General features: G+C 37.7%; 1 protein-coding gene across 1 annotated transcript in view; it reads right to left on the bottom strand.

The window, feature by feature from the left end:
* Positions 1–3,050: 3,050 nt before the first annotated feature.
* Positions 3,051–27,824, bottom strand: part of LOC150076057 (uncharacterized) — a 317,567-nt gene continuing 292,793 nt past the window's right edge. The window contains exons 2-9 of the mRNA XM_090387008.1: positions 18,450–18,551; positions 18,256–18,353; positions 12,881–13,053; positions 12,466–12,620; positions 12,236–12,314; positions 11,137–11,287; positions 10,463–10,613; positions 3,051–4,362 (exon numbers count right to left, since the gene is read on the bottom strand). Of these exons, the coding sequence (XP_090243134.1) occupies positions 4,220–4,362; positions 10,463–10,613; positions 11,137–11,287; positions 12,236–12,314; positions 12,466–12,620; positions 12,881–13,053; positions 18,256–18,353; positions 18,450–18,551 (1,052 nt within the window). The 3' untranslated portion in view covers positions 3,051–4,219. The remainder of the gene's footprint in view (positions 4,363–10,462; positions 10,614–11,136; positions 11,288–12,235; positions 12,315–12,465; positions 12,621–12,880; positions 13,054–18,255; positions 18,354–18,449; positions 18,552–27,824) is intronic.

Genomic DNA, 27,824 nt, shown 5'->3' with positions numbered 1-27,824 from the left:
CTTCGTGATTCTTCTGATTTATTGCTGACAAAAATGAACTGATAAAGTAAATATGGACACACATATCGGGTGGACAAAAAAAATTTACTTTAATACCTTCGTAGTAGGCGATTTATCTAAGAAACAAAATATTCGGAGGAGGGTTTCAATAACTCCAAAGAGAACAATGGAAAATTGGACACTTCTATTAATTTAATGCTCTCTGGTAGCGAGTTACCACAATTTATTCCAAATATTTTGTTTCTCTGATAATTTTGTTCCGGATCTCGAGATAGGATCCTTTTAAGTTTGACAGGCATGGCATATTTGAAGTTTCATGCAATCTCTGGAGAGTCCAAGTTTCTAACACTTATTTTTCTGTATTTTCTGAGAATATTTAGCATAACGCACAAATTCTACGAATAAAACTGCAACATTGTGCTCTTCAATAAATATATGCACGTTCTAATTACAGCGTTCAGTTTTTTTTGTTTTTTTTTGTATGTTTAGCTGATGTTTATTTAATCTATTTTATAAAACATCGTACACACAAAATTGCAGGACGCCATGCCTGTACAAGAATTGATTGAAAGAAGTCTGTTAGAATAGCAATTTCTCCGTTTTTTTGAACCAATAATTACACCCTTAACACGGGGCTATATTGCCATGTTAGAATTCCATTACAGCTACTTAAAAAATCGATAAAAAAACTTTAATTACTTTGTCACTCTAAATCCATCACCGAGATCAATCACTAATCCTTTTCTGACTCTTACGTTAAATTTAAATTGCTTAATTCTTTCTTTCTCTCCTAAAAAATAGGATTACGTGTCAATAGAATAGCGATTTTCATACTTGAGCAGCAATCAAAGTTCCATTAAAATCTCCAGATAAGATGCTAGGAAAAAAAATCTTAAACTTACATCTCGTTAATTTAAATTTTTGGTTTTCTGTAGATCAAGGATAGGGTGTTTGTAGCTTTTAAATAACAAATTATAGCGACAAGCTTTAAAAAAAAAAATATGAAGCTTAACTCTCGAGAAAGTAACATTATCCTCTAAATAAACTGGAGGTGTCCAGTGTATACTGCTCATACACGCATTGAAGCGTGATTTTTATTTTATTATGGGGTGTTATCGAAGAGAATGAAAGTTTAAATAAGCAAGTTAAATTTTTCGACTAACCTATTTAAACATTTTAAGTACACTCTTTTGACTCTCCTGATATCTTGAATTTATCAAGAGGGTCTAATATCCTTCTACGTTTATTGGTTTGTCTCGAGGCTATGAAAAGTTTGGTGGAACATCTATCAGACACTTTATTCGTGTAAATATTGATATGATGTTCTCCACAGATCTTACGCTAATTTAGAGCTAGTTCTTTGACGCTAATACGGCGATCTTCCAGGATTAATGCTTCAATTTTTGCAACACTCTCTTCTGTTATTGCAGTTGATGGGCTTCCTGGAATTTCTTCATTATGCACTGAGGTTCGTGCACATTTGAATTGTTTATACCAATGCGCAACAACACTGTAACCTGGACAGTCTTCATAAGCAGACAACAAAAAAGAGGGTCCCCTCTTCAAAAGAGAGGACCCTCTTTTTTGTAATTAATATTTGTAACATCGTATACAACCACTTAGAGTAACCTATCAACACAAACGAATGTCTCACTTATCTGGTCGTAATATAATAAAAAGGTATTCATTTAATTACTTTTTTGTGTTTGTTCCTTAACTTTGGAGCACCATGTATATATATCTACCCTTTTTCAGTTTAATGTTGGTGTTATTAGTGGTCCTGACAATCGTAAAAGAATGTGACAAACACTGCATGTTTTATCTGAATAGACAGTTTATTAAAACCAGATTACAGTGTCCAACCTTTACACAATATATACATAAACTGCAAAATGTGGAGATCTGGTAAGTTAGTCCCGATTTTTTTTTTTTTTTTTTCCTTTTATACCACGTGCCGCTTAAAGTCATTGAGCACATGAGTAGACTGCTTGAAAGCATTTTGTCTGTTGTTTATGGTTGCGTAAGTTACCATCTACCAATGGTACCATCGCCGAAGTATTCAGGCACGCGAAGAACAGAATGACTCATGCGATATGATTATGCTACGAAAATGAGCATCGTAGAGAGAAAGAGAGAGACAGAGATAACATCTCAAGACCTGGATCACTTGTTTCCAGCTTATCTTTGTTGTTTGGACCTGATAATAGCAGTGCAGCTCACAAAACTTCACCTTAGTTTAATTGTCAACAACATTTATCAACGTTTCGATAGCAATCTTCCTTCAGACAGACGGTAACTCTATTCAGATTAACAACAAATAAAAGGGGAAGAAACTTGAAGCGGGTAGATTAAAAAAGAGTAAGTAATCCATCTAATGGATAGTGATCTCTCGACTGAGAACTTAAATAACTGATGAGAAAAAGCGTTGCTTTTTTTACCTTACATGTTTAATCCCAAACAGTGCTCGTCCTTGTCCTTTCTTTCTCTTCGAGAGAAGTAGGAAAAATTGTTCGCATGGAAGACTAGAATTTTCTTAACTTCCGATTTGTAAAGACATCCAAACATGCTGTGATAAGTAATTGGTAGGATGTCTCGTTTTTAGAATGACTATCACAGAATATGTTTCTTAAGGAAGTAACAAATAGGTTTAGGAACGTTTAGGAAGCATAAGAACGTTAAGAATTTAAAAAATATATACGAATTTTTAATCAGAGTCAGGCTTTGTTGTTATTCAATTAAATAATTGCTATTAAACAAGGCTTCTCTGTGTAATTTGAAGGCACAGAAATTTAGCACTTAAAACTTTAATGTTTCAAGCCTTAAATTCGTTTTTAAGTGTTAAATTTCATTAAATGAGTTTAAATAAATTTTATTAAAATGATTTCCGACGTGAAATGCCTTCAGACTACATAATTTTTTTTATTTATATTGCATCATGAATTGTATAAGTTAAAAATATCTTGATAATTTTAATATTAATAATATCTAATTTAAATAATTTTAATTTTTAATAAATATTTCAAATATTATATTTTATATATTTCATCATTTTAATAGAAATTAAAATAAACATTAATTTTCTTTCCAAATAATTAACAGTGAATAATTAAAATCTTTAATTTTTTCTAATTTAGGTTCACTGCTGTGATTCATTGGAAAACCATTCTTTGACGTCACTCTTGAGTAAACGTCATAGCACGTGACTTCATGGAAGAATGCGCGCGTCTGCCTTTCAACTGAGTCACGTGTTGGTGACGTCACATGAAGTGGTTGATGACATTCATTTATCTGGTTCTTTTTTAGGGTTAATGTTTTCTGGAAAATAATTTAAAGCAGTTTAACATTTTTAAAATTACATTACTATAAATTAGTGTAATTTATAATGACTGCAACTGATTCTCGATAATACACCCATTAAAAATTGAATAATTAGGTTTTAAGGAGAGATATTAAAGAAATTATTCTCACTATTTTCTAAAAAAAAAGGATGGAGAGTTAAAAAGGATAAAATACATCATCCTTATTCTGGCTTTAAATCTCAGGTATCGTACATTAGTGTTCGAACCGTTTTCATGGTCCATAGTTATTTCTTTCTGTCCTAAGTTGTTATTTTAGAGCAGATCATCCACCCAATCTGTTAAAATTTACCGTTAATGTCCTAACCCCTATTAAAAACTTTCTTTTATATTTTAAAACCATTAGGTGACGATATTCATCACACTGTTCTACATATAAATGAGATGTTATTAATATTTACAAAAAAAAAAATTAAAATTTTTTGTTCACATTTAGAAATTAAAAGCTGCCATTGTAGTTTTTACATCGTATTCAAAGTACCAGAAAGTTTTGGCAGAAAGAAGAGTGCATCAGGGAGTGCACGTTGGTTATAAAATATTATACAAAACCACGCTTAAATCCTTTGGTTAGATATATTGATGTTTCCAGCTCTCATTAGTCAAATTCTACAAGTCCAATCGGCACAGTGTTAATTTTATTCTTGGGAGGAGGAGACTTGGTTAGTGTCTAGACCGTCTCACACGTTATCAGTGTGGAGATACGCGAAAGGGAGAGCTTTTTTTTCCCGTCAATACGCTGCAGAGGGTCCATCTCCGCATTAATAGTTGTCCTAAGAGCGAACCCGCAACCACCTGGCACAAGTTGCATCACCTGAGCTTTGATGACCTTAAAATGAAAGAGTGTGTGTCTGTGTGTTGTGATTTCAGAAGTTCAGCCATCCATACACGTGTGGTGCTGCTGCGATTACTATTAGCGCCGTTAGAGGTCGTTCCACTGGCGAGCTGTTTTCTTTGATGAGCTGATTTGTCTGTGGCTCTTTCGTGGGAAATTTGCCTGCGAGTGACCCTAAGTATAAGAAACAAATAATAAAAAAATAAGATTAAGATTGGTTTATCAGTTAATACCAATAATTATTTCTCTATTACAACGCTTAAATACACTGGCCTACCATTAATATCCGACTGTTTATCTACAAATAATCTTTATTTACAGGAAAACTAATAGTGTGTTGAAACCTTTATGACAATCTCTAGTTTCTGTGAAACATTCTCTATCATATTTTGTAAATGTCCTCCAATATTTTCACACATTTATCCTTCGAAGCCACGATCAGTTACGCTCTGTTTTTTAGGCAGTCGCTTACCACAAGCATCCAACGATCCAATTCATCTCAGAGATTCCCTATCAGTCCAACGTTTCCACTCTTATGTCTTCAAACCAGTCTGCCATAATGCGAGCAGTACGATATGGAGCATTGTAATGCTGATACAAGTACGGGCTTTCCCCCCGACGTGCTGCGGCAACGTAAGTAACGCATTATTGTCCAGAACGTCAATAGTGACCTCAGCATTCGCAGTTTTGTCGAAACAACCAATGAAAAACTGTAAATAGCCCTAGATCCTCAGGCTATCTCTACCAAACTTCACAGACTGGTGGACCATGTACCATGACTCGTCACTCCAATGCACAGCTTTCCATTGGTCTATGGTCCAAGAACGACGGACCTTACCACCAAACTAGACGACGTCTGGCATTAATCCGAGTGATCAGTGGCTTGTTCACGGACGGCTGCACGACTTTGGTAACCTATATCATGCAATGTCCTGGGCACTGTATTGGTGCTGACATGCGTCCCAATTGTCTAGCTGAGGGCCTGCGTATGCTGCAACAATGTCGACTTGCGTTTCTAGCTGAGGATTCCTTCCATGGCTCTTCTGTCATGTTTCCTCTGATCCGGAAGCTATCCGGGTAGTTTCTTGAGGGTTTCAGCACCAGTCCACTTAGATCACAATACCAATCGTAGACCTAGGAACTTCAGTGCCATTGAAATGTCACATACAGACCGATTGCTATGGGACACCCTATTATCATTCTGCACTGAACGTCTGTTCACTGAGTATATCGCGGCACCTTACGTTCACAATCGTACTACTGATTCCTCGAAGGCCTGCGAGCAGATTTATGGTTGTGTCTGACACATGGTGCTTGGGTAGGACGTGACCAACTATCAATGGACGGGTGTCCGGATATTAATGATAGGGCAGTGTGTATATATATATACAGTTAAGAATATATAGATTACTATGAAGATACCAGGATGAGTTAACCAGTAATTGTATTAGCAACATAAAGAACTTGTATAAAAAGTTGATACTCATATATTAAATTCATATTTCATATATTATTATTATTATTATTGTTGTTTAATTAAACTCATTAACAGGAATACCAGACATATCCAGTTTCTGGAGACATTCAAAGGAAATTCTTTGTCCGTGGAATATCCTTGATTTGTAGAATGTGCCCATGGAAATGGAAAGGTGGCTAACCAAAACTGTACATCATTTCATACTTCAGAAGCTCCCTTTCCAGGTCAACATTCTCGCAGTACATCACGAATTATCTCCAAATGGGCAATGATGATATCTTCGTTTTAACCAATGGATTTAAATTGCGATGTTAAAATGCAATGGTCTTAATGCTCACGGCAGAACAAATGTTGGTGTGTTTGAATGGTATAAGCGATTCAAAGAGTGAAGTGAGGATGTTCGCGATGACTCCAGAAGTAGGCCTCTCGAAATGAGGATAGAATTGAAACAGTTTAGAAAATTGAGGCAAGAAATCGTCGTTTGGCACTCAAAATGATGGGTGATGAGTTGGATCTGAATAAGGAGACGATTCGTCACACTCTGCATGAAGATTTAGAGAAAAGGAAGGTCTGTGCAAAAATTTGTGCAGCATAACCACACGGAAGAGCAGAAATAACAAACAGTGTCATCATGCGAAGACTTTATCCAGACTTGTCGAGATAGTCCTAATTTCCTCAATTGTATTGTCACTGGAGACGAGTTTTTCAGTACGACCAGAGAGGAAGTGTCAGAGCATGCAGTGGACCTCAAAATCATCACCAAAGCCCAGAAACTTTCGTTTACAAAAGAGTTCAGGATCAAGACGACGCTGATCACGTCTTTCGAAAAACAGGGTGTAATTTGCATGGAATTAATACCTGAAGGGAAGAGTCAATGCTACGTTATATGTACAGGTATTTCAAAGACTATTGAAGCGCACTTCACGGGTGAGTTGCATTTTTGTGAGAAAGACCGCTGGTTCTTGTTGCACGACAATGCCCCGCACTTGCTGTGAAGACATTTTTGACAAAACATGGCATTGTACAGGTCAACCATCCACCCTACTCTTCTGATCTAGCACCATAAATAAATAAATAAATTTTCTGTTTATACTCCGGCACGACAACCAAGTCAGTAGAGTTTACAATAAATCGTCAATACAAATATTTATCGTATTTAGTAGTCACGGGCTTGAACCCCGGTCCACTCAAGGAACGCGTGCTATGCACTCTCGCTCCTGACCACTGGGCTACGTCAGGCCATCGGACTTTTTTCCTCTTTCCCATGGTGAAAACTGCCTTAAAAGGAAAAAGATTTCAGGATGTTGAAGGATATAAAGGAAAACCTAACTGCAGAACTTTGGACGCCTTCGCTAACTGTTTTCAGAAACTTTTAGGACAGTGTAATAAGGGCATTCAATCAGGTGGTGATTACTTTGAAAAAAAAAGAAAACTATTTTTGCGTTCCTTCTCTTTGTATTCTTTTTATTGCACCAGTAATTGTCCGGGAACTTTATAACCACACCTCGTGTATATATATATATATATATGCGATTGTCACTGACAGAATCAATAGCCACATGAGCGAGAGCCAATCATATTCACGATTCGTAATGACGTAATCAAAATTTCTCGACAAAGTAGGAGGAGCACGTGGTTTCCAAAACAGCTCATTTACTGTTGATTTGAAATTACCAAGTTTTAATATTTAATATTAAATAACTTATTAATTATGTTAACAAAATAATTTACTAGAAAGTATCTCGAGCGCGTTTGTTTATTGAATTAATTATCGGTATTTATTTTGTTTAATGAACAAATAAGCATTATTAATTACATAAATTGCGAAAATCGTTGTGACCGAGAAGCCTTCGATGATTTCATTATAAGCCTAATTAGGGAAATATATTCGTGCACGCTTGTCACTAATACCATCATTTCGAAAGGAAGATTTTTCGGTCGCTAATTCTATTTTGCCCTCCACGAGCGCTATTTTTTCTCTCTCTGAGCGATAAAATTGCGTGTTAACAAAACTATAGTTAGATTTGCGACGCCAAAATCCAACACGTGCAATATTTCATACTCGAAAAACAATAACACAACATGCCACTTCCATCCCGGCCTTGCTTTCAGGAGTAACGCTTTCTCCTGACAAAATAAATTTGAACGGTTTCATACAAATGTTAGATTATCTTTCGCCCAGCTCCTGTCTAGAGGCACCGAGTGATCGCGCGCCTGGGTGATGTAGCGTGCTACCATTCCATAGATTAAAGAACCCGGGCTCTTTGCGTATAAAACATTTTTAGACATATCTAGATATGGGATTTATTTCCTATTTTTCTTCCAATGTAGGCTGAAAATAGAAAAAAAAAAAAAAAACGTTAATTTTTTTTTCTTAAATCCCACATAGTTTTTTCTTTCGCTTATCGATTTATCGAACTGCCAGCGTGGACCTATTTTTCTGTTTGGGAAAACTGAAATAATGTTTAGAATTAATTATTTTAATTATTACCGGTGGCCATCAGTAATAAATATATTCCATTTTTTTTCTTGTATACAACTTTTAATTCGAAGCTTAGACGTTTGCTTTGTCAACAGTGCAAACTACACTCACTGGACAACTTAGTATATTTGATAGTATTTGTACCATTCATAACACATTTGCGACGGTAAATTAGTCAAGCGACGTCGTTCATTAATTTTCGAAAGCAAAATGATGGTAGGGAGCTGGGAGAACAAATGCGAGGATCGACATTGATGGTAGTTCATGCAGAATACTGTCATAGATGGGCTAAGAAAGGCTCATAGACGAAAAACCAGAAGTTGGTACAAAAGGTGTGGCCAAAATTGCATGACCCCCACGTTTTGTGGCCATACAATGCAAAGTTATGCGTAGGGAACCAAGATACACTACGATTGGAAGATATTTCCATGGGCTAACCGGCCGAATCTAGTAGGGGAAGTGCTATGGTTTAGTTTCTTGGAGTTGGAGGTCACAGGAATCGTCTTTCTCCGATACTGTGGGCCAACGGCTGAATGGCAAGGTCTCTATAAACATTCTCGTGAACACATACCTTCTAACATGGGAACTCTACTGCCCTTTTGATGGCCTGAATGTTGCTAATGAATTCACGAGTTTGCAGTAGATATGAAGATGTTGGCTCAATTCAGTACTACAGCTAATCCAATGTCGCATCCCAAATTAATAGTAATCTGCAAGACTTTGAAAATTACCCGATGCGAATCTGAACTTTATGTTTACTTAGTGGAAAAAGGCCAACTCTACTGAATCCTATGCCGCATTGAACCTCAATTCCAGAAATCAACTTCCATAAGATCCTAAGGTTCCTTGAACCTCAAACTTAGATTTCGTCATCAAGTTGAGGCCACATGATCAGTTTGCAATACGCTTACCGTGTATTTAACCAGCACTTACTTACAGTTCAGAAATCTGGGCGCCAGCTGCTTCAACAACGTTCAAGACCAAATCTGATGAACATTGGCTTCCTCGATGGCTATGTGAAAACAATAGCAACGTTAAGACCATATTTAATGGGTTTCTACTCTGAAACTTACGACAACACTGCAGATGATGACGGGAGACATTTATATCCCTAACTTTTGGGAGCAATGCTGGAAGCAGACATTGTCCACAGACAGACTGATTTCTTTCAATGCAGCTGCTGTCCAATTGTCTACAATTTCAATGCAAACTATCTGACATGTACTGATGAGTATGTCTACAGATGACAGCACCTCATTCTTCGGTTTCAATAACGTCTTTTTTTATTCACAGGTTCTAAATCAACAAAGTTGTGTAAATGAGGAAAGATGGACAAAATCAGAAACCGTGAAGTCATCCAATATTTGGGGAAAAAAGGGAATAAAGCCGAAGACAATTAATGAGGATAGGGTTACAACATTAGTGAGGATGCCCGTTCCAAGTGCCTGGTTAAGAAGTGAGCAACAGAATTTAAACGGTGGAATAGCTTGAAAGATGACTCACGCTGTGGAGGACCTGTAACGTCCATCACTCCAGAAATTGTTAACAGCGTGCATGATCTGGTGAAGAGTGATCGATGGGTGACAGTTCAGTACGTACATTAACAGCGCCTTGGGCATCTCATCCGAACGTGCGTGTACCACATAATAATAGAGGTTCTCGCAATGAAAAACCTGTCAGCACGATGGGTCCAGAAGTCGTAGACAGAAGATCTAAAACACACAAGAGTTGTCAAGTCAAGTGAACATTTGCATCATTTTTCAAGCAGTTCCAGCAAATTGGACGTGATTCTAAACAGCAGTGTAATGTTGCTCGTGTTGAGTAATTGGCCACTTAACCCCACAACAACCAGTGTCTGGTTACGGTCTCTGTCCCACGAACGCAGACCAATTTGTGCAGCGCTGTTCCGAGCAGTTGCGTTTTATCAGTAAAAGGAATCCCAGTCTCTCTTTCTCTCTCTCTCGGTGCAAACGTGATCACCCGATGATTATTTAAAATCGCAGAATAATAAATGTTAAGAGGTGCGGGTATGACTCCGCTTACGTGAAGAACCCATAAACAAGCTTCCTCTTCTGCGGACAGCATTCCAAATAAATGTTAGAAGTCCTTTGAAGTTGTCATTAAAAGAGACATTGCAAAAGTAAACACGGTGTGTTTTGACAAACAAGAACATTGGATAAAAATAGCAAATCTTTTCAAATGGGGAGAATATGTAGGGCTAATGCTTCTGCTGAATGAGATCCAAGCTTGTTTACGAGTTCCTGAATATTTGTTTTCTGAAATCTGAGAGGAGTTTTATTTTTATTCAAGCTTACCTTTATTTAGCGTGAAATGGGAATTTGCATATTCAACTTTTAAAAGCGTGGTAATTTCTACTTCGAACATTTTATTCCGGTCTGGAGGGAGTGCTGTTGGGACGGCGCGTCGTTTCCTTCCAAATCCTAATTGTCCATTACCACACGGTACCTGAAAAACAAAAACCAAACAAAATAACATTTTATTAAAAAATATTTTCTCGCATATGTTTATTTATTTCTACTCTGATTTTACTGTAAGAATATAAGGTGTGGTTAAAATGAAACAAATATCATTTCTTTCCAATGCCTTAATATTGCTCCTTATTCACCAGATATGGCGCCGTGCGACTTTTTTCTGTTCCCAAAAATTAAAACCCACCTCAAAGGAAAACGGTTTGAGAAATTAGCAGACATTCAGAAGAACACAACGCAGCAATTAAGGGGAATATCTTTCGAGTACTTTTAAGGGAATAAACATTGAAATTGTTGTATTTAAAATAATAAATGATTTAAAAAAATTATTTCTCCTTTCTTTTTAGTCGCACCTTTTTATTATATAAAACAATATCTAATTCTTTAAAATAATTATGATTATTGAAAGAAAACATAATTATCTTAATATTAATGATTATAAACTCAAATTTGCTAAAACACCTTTTTTAATTGTATTAACAAAAAAAAATTGAACTTACTCCTTGGCACTGTTTGACACATATGCTGACTGTACCAACAAACAACACGTAGTTAGAATCAGGGAATTTGAAGGCACGAAACTTGGCAGAAAGAGAATCCCCATCATCTAATGCCTCGAAGTTCCCGAAAATATAGGGATCAATCGAACACCTGGATATATAACAGGGAGCAAAAAGAAACATTAACCCAGATATCACCAGTTTGACACACAAACAACAAAAATATTCTTTAGTAATACTAAACTTTCAAGGAAGACTGTAAAAAGTCCATTACCGTTGTGAGTCCACAAGATAACACGCATTTTAAGGGGGGGGGGAGGCGTTAGCGTTATGAAATCACGACTTTGAGTGACTGCTGCGATATCCGAACAGCTATACAGCCACTTTCAATTGCTAAGGTATCTCTATCTAGTCCAGTGACCGAGAAACCCAACAAAGGGATGTTAGGTTGTCATGGAAACCGAGAAGAGTTCTCTCCTAGCAACCAATGTTTAGCTGTTCCCATAAAAGTTTCGGAGCTGTTTATTGTCATGTAGCTCTTCATGTCGAAGAGTAAGGCTTTTATTGTAAGCAATAAAAGCATCTTTGTAGAGAATATCTTTCTGGAATTGGGATGTATATTTAATTATGAATATACTCAGTTCGAAGGCTGTCCAGTTCTTCTAACCATTGATAGCTAGTGAATAGGTGATGATGACAAGGATTTACTGGTGGCTGTTTATTGAAGATGAATACGAAGTGGATAAATGGACTTATGTACACTCGTACGAAAAGAATACAATGTTCAGATGCAAACAAATCCAGGAATTTAGTATGAAATATATTTTGAAATAATCATATGCGCGTCTAGTAAATGTTTCTAAGGAAGGTATCTAATTTCGAGCTAGCTCTTTTGGCTTGTAATAATTTATAATTTTTTTTTAGGCTACCATGTTTGGTTTTTTACATACTTGAAAACATGATTCTTCCTTGAAAGTATTTATTCATTCAAAAAAAGGATAAAAGCATTTGGAAAGATAATAACATCGACTGAATTTTTTACAGTTAATTATTTTAGGGTAATATTAATGCAAGTATCAAAAACAGATATTCAGCTTACCCATTCATAATGATGACTTCCTCTTGCTCTGGCGTATTATCGGTGACTTTCAGATAACTTGCTAATAGGCCATAAGTAGCTGCAAAATATAAAAATTATGCGCAAGGTTAGAAAATTCGCTGATTCGCGATAAATTTTAGGTTGAGAACCACTGCTCGCTATAGGTTACTTTTGCTGAAGAATTTTAAAGTGTATTAAGTGCATAAATATCAATAGAAAGCAGTCTGTACCTGCGCTCCTTTCATCCAAGTATATTAACATTTCTAAAGGAGCTCCTGGCTGCACGTCCAATGTTGTATCTAAGACCCTCCCATGTTGCCTCACTGCAAAGTTTAGATATGGTACTGGAGCTGTGGCTTCGATGTATTCCGTGATATCGATATAACTGAAACGAAAAGTCAATATGTTAATTACTTTCCAATTACGTGAATAAAGGGCTAAAAATTAATCATTAATAAGATTCGAATTTTTTGATTGATCTTTTCTACTCAATACTGGATTAGCAAGTCATAAATAAATTTCCCTCTAGATTTTCCTCTTTTAAATAAACAAATCTTGATTAGAATAATCGAACTCAATCAACATCCAGTCTATTAAATATTTATTCTATTATCTGATGCGTAAATTATTTTAATAAGATCTTACTCTGGTTCTGTGAAATTTTCCGGTAACACTTCTCGCCTCGCTCTCTTTGATTCTAAATTGGTCACATTCGCTGTCACGTTGTGGTCTCGAGATATCATACACTTGACAAGGATCACATCTACTTGCTTTACAGGTTCTTCGATGATAACTCGATGGTAAAATATTCTTTCGCCCTAAATAAATAAAGGCAAAAACGAGAGCGCTAAGTTATTGGTTTTACAACGTTCCGAACATAACTGCTTCGAGTACACTGCACACACAAAAAAAGAGAGAAATACTTCAAAATGTTTTTTATTTGTAATAAACAAAATAATGAAACTCACTCTTAAAGGGCGAGAAACAGTCCAACTTTTTACAGGGACTCCTAGTTTGGTTTTTAAAGAGATTATTAACAGGCAGAGGGTTATCAACATTTAAGGTATGTAGTTGCTAGGCAACATCACGATCTTCCGAACTTTGTGTTAATTTTACTCTTGGAGTTTTATTTTAATCACTACCGTTAATTCAAATATTTGTCCGCGACGATTTGAAGCGTTTTTTATTGGAAATTAGCTCGAGTCCGTTCCGTTGGAATGAAGTGGAGGTAATGATCGTGGGTTCAACTTTCTGTTAAAAGAATTATTAATAAGCCGAGATCTTCATTTTCGAAATCTGAGCGAAGTAAAAAATAAACCAAGTTTTTAATATAATAGGCAATGTGACTTGCTTTAATCCGTGTTGTTAACTCAAAAAAAAATTGAAACTTTAATACATTTTGTAAAGTCACATTTAGGTCGTCAATAGCTGCTGAAACGAGCCTTCAATCCCGCTCTACCTCCTTAAACCTACTGCACAATCTCTTACGAGTTTTACAAGAAAGAGCAACCAAATTCGCAGAACGATCCCCTCTGCGCATGCGCTTAAATTAATACTAACCACAAGCTCCAGAATGAGCTTTTTATATCTGTTCGTTTTTATCCATTTTTTGGTTCATAACTCTAAAAAATCCTGACCCGCCATCTTTAAAAAGTTGTGACTGTAGCGCTGCGTAGTGGCAGTATTGTAATCCCTAATATGGAAAATGTTTTTTTTTTTTTTTTTCGTTAATTCTCAGAATATGGTTTTATTATATTTAGCATAGTTTCTTCATTTTTTTATTTCCAATTGCGATGGTAATTTTGAATTAGGTCATACAGCTCTTATCAGCTTGGTCGAGACTCAATTACACTATATGATCAAAAGTATTCGAATACACACAGATGGCTGGATAAAAAAGGACTTTTATTTCAAAAACCTAATACTCAGTACAGACACCTTTGGCCTGTATCACAGACTCAACTCTTCAGGGACTTTTCATACCAACTTCCAGTAGCTGTCAGCCGTAATTTGCCTCCATTGCTTCAGCAGATATGCATGCATGGGTAGTTCTGGCACTGCTCAAAATATTCCTGGAGTGAGGTCCAAATACGTTTGGCTGGAGTGCCAAGAGTAAATTTAGAACGGGGAAGTGGCTTCAAAATTTTTAATATTTCTTTTGCTATAGCCAACACAAATGAGATTTAATAAAATATAATAAAATGAAACCTTTCATCAGGAGATTAAAAAAGAGTAAAAATGGTAGGTAGTTTTCGATTGGCTCCTTCGCTTACAAATTCTTTCTTTCAGCGAATGCCACCAACAAGAGATTGTAGTTTAATCTGGTGATCAATAGTTCCTTTTTCGCGTTCTTTCATAATTCATAACAATTATTTAAAGTTTTGACGCCTTGGTCTCTTATTCCATTCATTATTCATGAGATCTTCGAAATTCCTTAATCAGACTCCTTCTGCTTGTAATACGTCTGCTACTTTCATATCCGATGGGGGCCCAATGTAAGGCTCGTGGAGGAATGAGACTTTATAGATCGCATTACACTCGCTGCGATCTATTATGAAACTCACTCTTTATTTTGCTCGTTTATGTGCTGGACGGTCGTATTGTTCGGTTTTTAATTAAATACTCTTTTCAATATGCATAATGTCGAGCACCCACTGCTGTTGTACAGATAACATTCTTATTTCACCAAAAGGTTAGTCGGAATAAGTGATTTAATTAGCGGCGCATGCCCAGTGAGGAAACCGAAATCAATAATTTGATTTCCAAAAGAGACAGAGGGAATTAAAAAATGTCTCTTTTATGATATGAAATGTAGAATGGAAAGAAAAAAATATAAGATTCTTCCTGCCGTTTTCGCCATTCTATAACATTCCTCTCTTAGAAAGTAGGAAATCAAAATAGGAAATACTAGTTCCAAAGGGAAAAACATTTAGGAAACAAGGCATATATCGAAGTAACGTATCTATACTAAAATATAGTTCAAACTTTGCGTGACTCATCTGATTAGATGGATGCTCTCCATCAGTTGGCAGCACGTGAGCGGCAATGAAAACTCTCTTAGAAGAGGGGAATTCAGAATGGTGGCTGAAGTGGTACTTAGAGAGCGTCACTTAATTGAAAACGAGTTGTCAATAGCAAATGAATGCTACTTGAGTTCCACTGAATGCTGACTTATGTCCCAATCTTAATGGGTATTTACGCTGAGTGATCACTGAATAATACCGTGCTGAGCCACCGTTAGCACGGATAACAGCCGCTATTCGCCTACGCATTGATTCCACCTGATGTCTGTAAATGTCCGTACAGATCTGCACCCATGCTGCCTGCAAGGCTTTCAATTGGATCGAGGTCAGTTTCTGTTCGGGGTAACATGCAATTTTGGCAGAGTGTGCACATGGTCTCCTCAGAGCTGCTGGCAAATCTCACCAGTGAAACGTTGGTCTATACGCGCCAGGGGTCCTAGTTCTTTCCAGCAAGACATGTCCTATATTAAACAACCACCGCCACCTGCCTGGATAGTGGGCACCATGGGTATGCTGCTTGTGCCACACACGAGAACTTCTGTCGACCTGTTACACCAGGTATTTGGACTCATCCAACCAGCACACTCGTTTCCAGTCCTCCAGTGTTCAACCAGCGTGTTGTTGACATCACGGCATTCGCTGTCGACGGTGATCACAGGCGAGGATAGGGGTGTCTCTTGGATCATCTGCTGTGGAATCCCATAGGTCTGGGTGTGCGGCGCATCGTCATTTGGGATACTGTTCTTGCATTCCCCATATCGTATTGCGATGTTATCGCATAGTGACATGCCGTTGAGCTCGTACAACATCCTTCCCTCACGGTGAACATCCGTAATCCTTTACAGTTCTGTCGGCGGGAGGTTGTTTGAACCGTTCGATACCATTCTTTGTACACTTTAACTACAGTGGGCCATCAGAAACCGAGAAGACGTGCCATTTCTAATGTGGAATCACCATCTGAGCGGTACCACAGTGGTATCGTCACCATCTTCCCCACACCGGGTGGAAAAGGCCCGGGTTCGAATCCCGTCGAAGACGCGAGGAACCTTAATGGTTTTTTTCACTCCGTGGCTGAGTTAGTCGGTCTCAGGCGTAGATGGCAAGGTTTTTTCCCCAGAAACTGGGGTTTTTCGTCCAGCTAAACAGACAAATCGACCATAGAACACACGCAATTAATAGACATAAGACGCACTGCATGGCAGATGAATTAAATTATTCGGGTGGCCTAAAAATAACAGTTTGGGTTTTTTTTTTTATGTGGAAGCACCGGACACACGAGCTCCCATAATCATGCCCGTTTGAAACTCAGTGATTTCTTTACTACGTCCCATAACTGTTACTTTATCACTTTGACTTGCACGATCAGATGAAAATTACCACTTCTCTAGTATGCGACACTGTTCGGCTTTTTTATACTGAGAGCTATGCAGCACAGTCCATTACGGGTGGGGAGGTCATTATTCAAAGATCACTGAGTGTATAATTACTTAATTAGAAAGTCCAGCAGTTTAATATGTCTTCCCACTAATATCATACTTATAATAAACAAAATTTTCTGTTTATACTCCAGTACGAAAGCATAAGTCAGAAGAGTTGACCAATTAGAGAAATACAAGAACATTCCCGTATTTGGTAGTAATTGCGTAGCCGCTACAAGGAAATCTTGAATTATTAGCTGAACTTCTCCATCCATCTACTTTTAGTACAAAGTGAAAAAAAAAAAAAGAAGACACGAAACTTATTGTTCTTAATGATGTCAACGCAAACAACGAAATGTACTATTGGGTGTGTGTTTCAGAGAACTCATTTTTATGGAATTGGTGGTGGATATTCCAGCAGTAGAAGCTGACTGTGCAGGGAAAGGTTTAGGTTTCTCAAACTGGAAAGTAGAATGTAGTATCTTCAACAGCCAATATAATTTCCAGTCAGTGGACGAAGGTCATTAATATTCACGAGGAAAAGAGTGGGAGAAAGAACTGTGCCTTGTTTTTAGGGTCCTCCCCCCCAAATTTATTGTAAATTTAAGTCTTCCGAACTAGCAGAATCAGTTTTTTTTTTCTTCCGAGAAACTCTTTCCTTTTCTGGGGATCTCTTTTTTGTAAATCAAATCCCGCGGAACCACAATACTCTTAAAAACAATACCAATTTGCAATAAATTAAAATGTATGCAGATTAAATAAAAAAAAAAAATCAACTGAAAACTTGCAGAACTTCTTGGAAGTCCTTTGAGAAAGATCAGTATTCTGCGAATCCAAGATTTGATTTGATTTTCATTGCTTATTATGCTCCATGGACAACAAATGTTTCCAATAATTAGCCCATCCCAATGTACAGATTTCCTAATAGTGTTATACGAGTAGTTAAGGTGAAGACATTTGAAACGGAAGGCTGATTTTGAAAATTTAGACACTTTGTGCGTCGCCATGCCAATTTTACCAGAATTAGTAACTGCGCTGCATTTAAATCCCCGAAGGACATTGCAAATATCTGTTGAAGTTTGTTGCTTTCGACAAAATTCCTTCTGACAAATTTCTACATTTTCTACAGTGACAATCGATTTCAGACAGTTTCAAGGAACGTATCGATTCCAATTAAAACTTACCTTAAGTTATTCTGGTTCATCGAACTCGCTATATTTTATTTACATCTTCTTTACCAGATACAAACAGGCTATTTGGTAGAAAATGTGTTGGTAGAAAACTTAGTTATGATTGGCAAATTGTTGGTGGCACAGGAAACCAACGAATAATTTTGCGTGAAGAAAGCGTATGGTGAGGAGTCGATTGAACACTGCCAAGTGTACAAATGGTAAGTGAGAAGGAGTATAGGCAATGTATTTTTTTTAATTTTGTTTCTTATCGAAGGTCAAACTTACAACTGCATGGTAAGAAATCATTATTTATTTTCTGCTCATTATTAGATAAAATTATTTCATTTTTATTATATAAAATCGTTATTTCTACTTATATAAAATTAAAATGATTATTTTTAACTTACCGTACGTTTGTTAAGCATTCTGACTGTTCCACACGCGTAGGTATTGTCTAAGGGTAGCCTGAACACAAATTTTCCTTCTGTTCTTTTCGGTTCGCAGGCTGAGAAAGAAAACACAGTTGTATTCTTCATTCTCAAAATAGTCGGGTAAAAAATAAAATAAATAATTGAAGGCATAAATAAGGGAAACTACATACCTTCATATCCCTTCAGTTTTTCTAGGTACACCAAAGCCGAAGTAGAATTAACGTTTAAAGAAACAATCATCAGCTTGGGAGAACACGTGACATTGTACGACACTGCAAATAAGATAATATTATTGTTTCAAAATTACATTATAAAATAAACAATTTTTCTGAGACATTATACAACTGCCATGAGTTAAATATGAATAATGTTAGCGTCAAAATGGAAGAGAGATGCGAAGAAGCAAAGCTCGTACAATGACAGTCATAAAAAACATATTTTGCAATTTTGGACACAAAAGACGCTATGCACGAGCAATGACAGCAATTAGGGCCGTGCAATGGGGGTTCAATGGATGTGCCGCACAGGGCCCCCGATCTAGGGCGCCATCAAAATCTCAACATAAATAAGACTGATAAATAGGACTGGAGACTGATATCGTTGCTTAACACTCTACAGGTTAAATACGCAAGAATACTAAATATGCACTTTCAGAGACACCTGGGGTTTAATAAAAAAAAAAAGGGGTTTTTAAGAGGTTCATAGTGTCTCTTCTATCTGCCAGATATACAGATACACTATACAAATAGCGCTACGTCCTTCTGGTGGAGACAACGTGAAAGTCAGCTGTCGGTTGAATTCTACCACGCTAAGCACCGTGTATGCTGCACCTGCCCTGAAACAACTCCCTCAGGGGACCCTAACGTCAATTACTAGGCTGTCGCTGCATAACCGCTCCAAAATGAGAATCTTAGAAGTCCCCAAAGTGGTTGTAGAGTAATTTTTCCAGTCCACTTCCACAGCAACAGATGGATGTTTGTTCGAACAATCAACTACCCTCTGGGTGAAGGCAAACCTCAGTACGTCTATCTTGCAACCATCCTTCCTCAATTTGAATTATGTTCGCTCACGTGTGTAGTCTGAGCGACAGGAAGAATGCCATAAACATTGAGCTTGCTCAATCCATTGAAGACCTTAAATACCTCAACCTGATCACCTCGCAGGTGCCTGGTCTCCAGCTGCTGCAATTTGCTGAAATGAAATCTTTCTTGGTAAGACCAAGGCGGTGGAGAGATGGGGAACTTTTGTTCCCCCCACCAATTCCATCAGATTTACATCCTTCCTAAAATGAAGCCTCCTCCAGACCTGTATGCAGTGTTCAATGCGTGGTCTAACTTTATATGTCCAAAATCTTATTGTTGCCATATTTTTATTATTTCTATCACTTTGGTATTTGAAATTAAGAGGTGTCTAGGGTCTTTATTTTAAAAAAAAAAATATATGAAAATTAAATAAAATAAGAATTTCAACTCATTTTTGAGCTTATAATTTTCTAGATAATTATATAGAATATATTTTATAATATAAAATCTCATTTTTATATATATTATAAAAATTTCAAAAATATCTCGATTTTAAACGTGATTTTGATCTCTGATAAAGCAATAAATAAACAAGTGGATAGATTGGACAATAAATTAACAAAAAAAATAAATAATAAATATTTTCCACGTCTTATTATCAGAATGGCACCGTTTACAAGAGAAAAAGAGTAATGATAATAATAATAGCGGTAATTGCAAAAGTTCTGCAAGAGCAAAGAGGACATTAGGAAAATTACGTTTTTCAACATACTTTCAGCTTAGTAAAACTCGTATTTTGCATTTCTGAAGAAAATTAAAAAATTTAACAATTCTTTCTCTCTTTTTTTTTTTTCTTTTTTTGTATTCTATTCTTTAAAAACAACTGTGCCTGGAAATTGTCAAATTGCAGTTTGCTTCTAGGATAGAAAGTGCAATTAGACAGCGGCCCAAAAGTTTTTCGCTTTACAAAAAAAAAAAAAAGAAAAAAAAAAAAAAGAAAGAAAGAAAAAAAAAATGCTGCGAAATGGAATAAGTGAAAAAGACAAACTACTGCTTACTTTTTGCCTGTGAAGCAAAACCCCGCGAGGTTTCTCAGTTATCGACAAAAAACAACAACAAAAAAATATTTAAATTTTTAAGTAACCCGGTGTACCTTTGAAGAATTCGAGCGCTGTTTTAACAATTCTCTTTGAGTCATTACAACCAGCCAACTAGTCACGCAAATATTCCACAAACTGCGAATTAGATTAGCATAATTAATATTTTACGCTTTTATATGAGACCAGGATGTCGCGAAAGTATTGGAGTACTGGAAGGGTTCTATTGATTTATTGGAATCCGTGGGTGCACCTGGGTTCTGAATTCCACTTGATTGCTGCTCTACACACACATGAAAGTTGTAAAATATCGCAACTTTTCCAAAGTGCCGATTTCGAGGAATACGCTACTACAAATGAGCTACGGTTTTCCCTTTTTTTTGTTTTCTTTCTCTCAAATAATGCGTTGTTATGTGAAAATCACAGAGACACGAAGTTCGAAGAGTTTCTTCATTGATTGCCTAAGGCGACAGACTAATTTAAGAAAGTGCACTTTAAACTAGAACCAAAACAGCGGATTTCAATTCGACTGATAATTACAGTTTCTTCGATTCCGGCGCCCTCTGGTTGCTGATGTACCCATTGTAGTTATCTAGGATTTCGTTTTTCTTTATTCGCTTGGTCCATCTTGTGTTTCCTTTCTCTCCACTGGAATAGATTCACGAAATGTTTCTCTTTTTTCTGTCTTTAGGTACTCTTCTAAAATGCCTTTGTCTAAAGAAGAGCGTATAAAAATAATTCGTATGGCCGGATTAGGAAGCTGTCGCAAAGTTGCAATGGAATTTAACAGGAGATATGGCAAGCACATCACACAAGACACTACTGCCAAACTTATTGAGAAGTTCAGAAAGTTACTGACCAACCGAGAAGTGGTCGTCCACAAACATCCACCAATGAAGGCACAACAGACATGGTGCTGGCAACGTTTGCAGAGTCCCCAAAAAAGCAAATGGCATCCACACAAAATGCAAATACTGCAGCATCTTAGTGAAGACGACCTGGAAAAGTGGATGGAATTTTGCGAATGGGCAGTAAACAATCTGGGATCTTATTTACTGATGGAGCCAATTTTTACGTTAATGGAGAAGTTAATCGCCAAAACCTACGTTATTGGAGTGATACCAACCCGCGTTGGATGAGTCCCTGAAAGATGCAAGGTGGGAGAAAACTGATGTTGTCTCTGCTGAACGAGGACGGAGAATTTCAGACGTATTTTCAGCAAGATGTGGCACCACAGTATCCGTCTGCGCCAATGGTTGAATCAGCAGTGACCTCCAAGGTTCACAGACCTCAGCCCACTCGATTTTCACTTGTGGGGGCACTGAAGGCCATGATGTACCAGGAAAAGATATAAAATATGAATCACCTAAAGGAACGCATTAGAAATGCAATTACGCGCATTCAATATGAGTGGAAAAGACGCATCCGTTAAGTGTTTTCAAAGAAATGGCAACCATGTAGAGCATGTTTTGTGTGAATAAAGTGACAGTTTGTTAAAAAAGTGACCATTTTCCCTATGTATGGAGATTTGAATCGCCCTGCAGATTATTTCTAAAATTATACTGCAACGGCAAATCTGAAAAAGAATATCATGAAAAACAGTCCAGTTGCGCTACCTAGGTACCCGGTAGCAAAGAAACTGAATTACATAAAAGCAATAATGTTTAACAAGAAAAATTTTAATATAAATGTTTAACGACGCAATTTGTTTGTTCTTCGATCAGTCATAGGCATTAAAGTGTTAGTTACTTGCACAAGCGTATTTATATCGCCTATCCATCGAATAGCATGTCCAAAAAGCAGAAAAAAACGCACACGTAAAACCACGGAAACTCACTCCACTTGACCAAAGGGTACTCTTAAGGGTAGTACGAAAATCTTGTCAGATACTACATTACATCAAACAGGTGTTTAAGGTCTGTACGAACACACACTATGGACGGGGCCCCACAGCCTCGATTTTAGATTTGGCTTGAGTCTCCAGAAGCAGCGAGCGTTAGGCCAAACCTCACCAACCGCAATAAGCAGTCTCGCCTTTCATGGTGCAATAAACGCGGTAATTGGTCCATGGATGACTGGAAGTCAGTTCTATGGAGTGAGGAATCTTGTTACACCCCTTCTGATCAAATGGGTGGGCGCGAAGAATGCCTGAAGAACGTCTGCTACTGCAATACACCATGCCAACAATGAAGATGAAGGAGGTGGAGTTAGGGCGTTGGCTGTTTATCATGGTATGGGCCACGATCTTCGGTGGTTGTGCGGCGAATTCCAACCTTAACATTTTAGACAATTCCATGCTCTCTGCGATTTGGCAGTTCTTTGTGGTAGAGATCGATATTTATTTCGAACAGGATAATGTCTATTCCATACCACCTATGCTGTTGAGCATGGTTCATGGACATGAATGCACAAAAATTGGTTGGAATAGCCAACGCAAAGTTCCGATCTGGACCTTATGGAGCACCATAGGATGGTGTTCGACAGATGGTGTCCGCTCTATGGGACGAACGGGAACGTTGAGTGAGGGCTAGACAACACGTTCCCCATTGGTAGCTCAACTGTCACTGTCCTGCAGGAGGAATGGAAGACTATACCGCGTGTAGTCTATCGCTCGTTGGTGGAAAGCCTACCCAGAATAGTGGAATGTGTGATAGCAGCCAAAGAAGGCACTGACACTCATTAAAGAGAGTGGAAATGGCGTCAATGCGAAACCGACTTGTTTCGGACACTTTATGAAGGGTAGTGTATATCTAAATAAAAATTTAAAGTCTCTAAACACATACATGTATTTTAAAATATTTTGGTATTGTGTATCACAGCAAATTGTCAAACCTACTTTTAGTCCTCATCTATCCCAAGCACAGATGAGGGAACTCCTTTCATCATCTGTTCTTACTCCGACCACTTTACAGTATTTTAATGTTTATCCTCTACCCCCCATCTCCGATTTTCTTCAAATTCATTTTTTAAGAATTTTCAGTGAATACTCTTCTCCTCCAACTTCTTTTCTAAATAAATAAATCAGTCTTTATTTGTCCTACCAAACTAAATAAAGTGTCATATGGGTGAATGACAAATTCCCTTCTCTCTCTCCACTTTTATTCTCCCCTTCTGTCTAATCATCGTATCTTTTACGCCTCTCTTTTTTCTCCTATCCTTCTCTCTTTTTTCTCCTATCCTTCTCTCTTTTTTCTCCTATCCTTCTCTCTTTTTTCTCCTATCCTTCTCTCTTATTTTCTCCTTTCTGTCCATTTCTCTTCACTCTCTCTCATTTTCTTTCTCTTCACGTCCCAACTCTTTGCATTTTTACTTTGTTCTTCGCTTGTTATCTCCTTGAAAATATAATGATTTCAGCATTCATTTGGAAAGGTCCGGGTTCAGCCCCATCGGCGACGAAAAAGGATTTCTAAATTACTCCTTCAATGAAGGCCTATCTCGAGCAAAGAGAATAGGTTCCTCCTACACCAAAAAAACATCAGGAGAAGCAGTTTTCATTATTTTCTTCACCCTCTCCTTAAAATTCCTTAATCTGTTTCCCATCTCCACTCCCACCCTTCCCTTGCTGTAGACGCGTGCCTCTTGAAGGTACGCTGCATTAGCCCTGTACATTGAGTACGTCACGACTCATGACGCTAACTCAACAAAGCGTAAACTCCCCGGCGACCCCTAACTTCTAGTAAACAAATTACAGAAGTGTAGTTTTCAGAGCTCGAACGATAAGCAAGCATCTACGCAGAGCGCATCTGCGGTGTCTTTTATGGTCTCTGCCGAATTAGGTAGTGACGTGTGGAACAGAGTGAACACATTGAGACAGACAAAGTACTCCAGAGGGAGGAAAAGTTGCATCGCTTTTAATTACGACACTGCACGGAGTGATCCGTCTATTGTCGCAGTTACCTACCATCAAGAAGGTGCAAATCGGTTTGTAACTCCGACTCGCTTGTTCCAGTCTAACCCAAGACCACCTCCTTAACTGCTTCTTTACTGTCCAAGGAAAACTTAGTTTAACTCGGAGACTTGAGGGACCTTCAGAAAGGTCACGGTAATGAAAATGTCCTCGGGTATCTCCTGGAACAGCCAAATAGCAAACGAGAGAGGTTTGGAACGAACAAACAATCGTAAATCTCAATCATACATTTTAAATCACGTTTGTGAATTAGAGTATTTAATTTCGATCTACATGTAACTGGAGATTGAAAACAGATGAATAAAGCTTATCTGGGTTCAATCATCAATATTGATTAATTGGACACAGAAAGAGTAATTCTATTTTATTTTACACAATGCTAAAACAATAGAACACTTTTTATAAAGATGCTGAAGGAGAAATGAATCATTTTGGAATATAGCAGGGAACCAAACATTCTATGAAAGTGGAATGCCATAACCACTTATTTCTGATTTACCGATTGTTCAATACAGAGAGTTTCCTTCGCTTATTTTTAGATTTTAAATATTAAAATGCTCCCACTCTTTTCTTCCCGCAAACAACACTTCACAGGAACTCTGAATGAAGAAGACTTGAATTTCTGTCAAAGAGAAATAAACCAAGATCTCAATCTTTTCCTGTAAAACTACAATTTGAAATGAAGCCAGTCTTTTTAATTGCATTTTGTTTCTTTTTGAACTCGGTTGTGTTTCCATTCTATTAAAATATAAGTGTATAAGAAATATATATCCATCCTTAGGCTATGGGTATGTGTTGGGTCTTATGTAGGGCGACTCCAGAAAGTTAGTACATCACCGCTGTGGTACACTGTGCCGATACATAATTATCGAAAATCCACAGAAATGAGTACAGTACTCGGTATATGTAACGTACCAGTCCATGTCACCAGGAGGCGGGGCACAACTGTGCGCGCACTTTTATACCAAGTAGATTGGACCTATAAGGTTTCGCAATCACAGGGAAAATGTTGCGTCAAGAAGCTGGCAAGATCCCCCGAAGGGAACAACAAGAGAGAGAGAGAGAGAGAGAGAGAGAGAGAGAGAGAGAGAGAGAGAGAGGCAGAGTAAGAATACAGTTCAGACTCTTCAGACATCTGGGAAAAGATGTTTGAACTATTCTTTTCATTAAGCACATCGAAGAAGCTATAAAGGGCGCGATGTAAAAATTTGAGGACGACTAAAGATTGGGAGAGTCTTTAATAATCAGCACCAAGCAGCACTCCTTCAGGATCACTTGAACAGGCTTCAAGAATGGTTAGAAGAGTAGCCACTCTGTTTTTAATGTAGCAAAATGCAAAGTATTACATTTGGGAACAGCAACCCCAAAATAACTTATACATTTGGTGGGGTTGAATCAAAAACCGTAGAGGAAGAAAGGGATCTGGGAGTTACGATACGGACGGATATGACGTTTTCTGATCAGTGTAAACAGGAGGCCAGGAAAGCCCATGGTGTCCTATCGATGATTTATCGAACAGTATCCTGTAAAGTTAGGGAGGTCATAATCTCACTGTATAAGGCATTTGGAAGACCACATTTGGAAGACTGTGTTCAAGTATGGAGACCTCTGAAAAAAGACTGAGTTTCTTGAAATGGTTCAAAGACGGGAACTCGAATGGTGAGTTCGGCAAAGGGGCAATCGTACGAGGAAAGGCTCCAATTATGTGGGCTGCAGAGCTTGGCAACCAGGCACCTCAGAGGTGACCTGATTGAGGTTTTAGTAAAATGAAGTCGGAATTTGCACGGTTATAAAGAATTCCAGAACTAGGGACCATAAATTCAAATTACAGGGGAGGAGGTTTAGACTAGACTGTAGGAAATTTTCTTTTCAGCCAGAGGGTTGTTGATTCCTGGAACAAGAAGTTGCTTCTGGAGGTAGTTGAGTCTTTCAGCTTGAAAAACTTCAAAAGTCAACTGTATAGTTAACTACATGAGAAGAGAAGCGCATTATTTTCTTATCAATTATATTTTCTTTTTTTTTTTTTTTTTTTTTTGGCCAGTGCAGCAATAACCTGTGGCTTCCTTGCACTCATGGGTATACAAATATCAATACTAAAGAGTCAAGAGCCTCGGGATACAAAGTCGGTTATTCTTCTTTGGTTGTCCGCATCAATATAATAGGAAAAACGATGCAGCCCATTAATTCAGTTCATTAGACTTATCGTCGTATAGAGTGGAATTTGGTCTTGGAGTAGAAAACTCGAGCTGGAAGCAGAAGTTACGAGGGGTAAGAGAATCTATACATGAGGGGAGTGAGGCCCTTAGAACGTTGTGTAAAGGCAGAAATATAACAGGTGTTTCCAGTCTTTCACTCCTCCGTAGTGACACGTATCAGAAGAAGAGAGATCAAAGTCAAAAAGATTAGCATTCATAGATCCATATCCTTGGGCAACAAAACTACTTCTCTTCAACAAAACTAACCAAAATTTAGTTATTTTGTTTGAAAAGAAGGTATCTTCAAACAAACTGTTTTTTGGTAAATCCTTTTGAGGAAGTGTTCCAGCGGGTCTGCGGATGGGACCCTTCCTCGAATATGTTAATTAACTCATTCTAGGCATGATTTTTCTGCCTTTATATCAGTGTTGAAATTAAATGAAATACCTAGATAATCTGATGGAATATTATCTTTGGTGCAATGACAAAGTCCTTTGTAGATTACTGCCAGTAGGAATTCCTGCAGAATTCCTACAAAGAAGGAATGGAAAGTGTTCTGCAAGCCCCGACGATGAAAAATAGCACAAATCATTGCAAAGTGTGAAATTTGGCTTGGAGGATAACTTTGTTTGCCTGGAACCACACACACACACACACACACACACACACACACACACACACACACACACACACACACACACACACACACACACACACACACACACACACACACACACACACACACACACACACACAGGCTTCGTGCATGGCCATAGAGAGCATTATGATAGGGTTAGAAGGTTTTTCTGTTAAGTCCCCATTAAGTAAGAGGCCCATAATGGCTTTATTTTACTTCGCAATTTTTTAATGAGGAATAGTTTCCTGACGACAGTCGTAAACATCAGCAAAGTGAATTTGTTGCGGTCGATATAGTAGGTACCATTGGTTCGCCTTGCCAGATGACTGGACGAAATACTGTCATGAATTGCATTTTTGCGTTATGATGGCTTTCATATGTTTTCTTGACCCTTTGTGGATACCTTTTAGGCGATCGACCTTAGGTTGAGGCCAGTGTCCTTTGCGTTAGTGTTCCTTGAGGGCGTGATGCACCTGTTTGCGGAGTACTGACATTTGTGGACGTGGGTACATCCACAAAATGGACCCATTTAATATTTTTAAGAGAATACCGTTACGATGGAAGAGAGAGGAATATGAATGATATTTACAGAAATTATGGAGGATACTAGAAAGGAGAGAGCCCAGTGGCCATTAGTAGTCGTTCAATTCATGTTTGATGTTCAGGCAGAGATTTTTTTGAGAACCA

The sequence above is a fragment of the Mastigoproctus giganteus genome, chromosome 13 (assembly GCF_048544385.1).
Source record: "Mastigoproctus giganteus isolate SK-2022 chromosome 13, ASM4854438v1, whole genome shotgun sequence".
Classification (NCBI taxonomy): domain Eukaryota; kingdom Metazoa; phylum Arthropoda; class Arachnida; order Uropygi; family Thelyphonidae; genus Mastigoproctus; species Mastigoproctus giganteus.
Note: the sequence above shows the minus strand (reverse complement) of the source record. Positions and strands in the feature narration are given on the sequence as shown.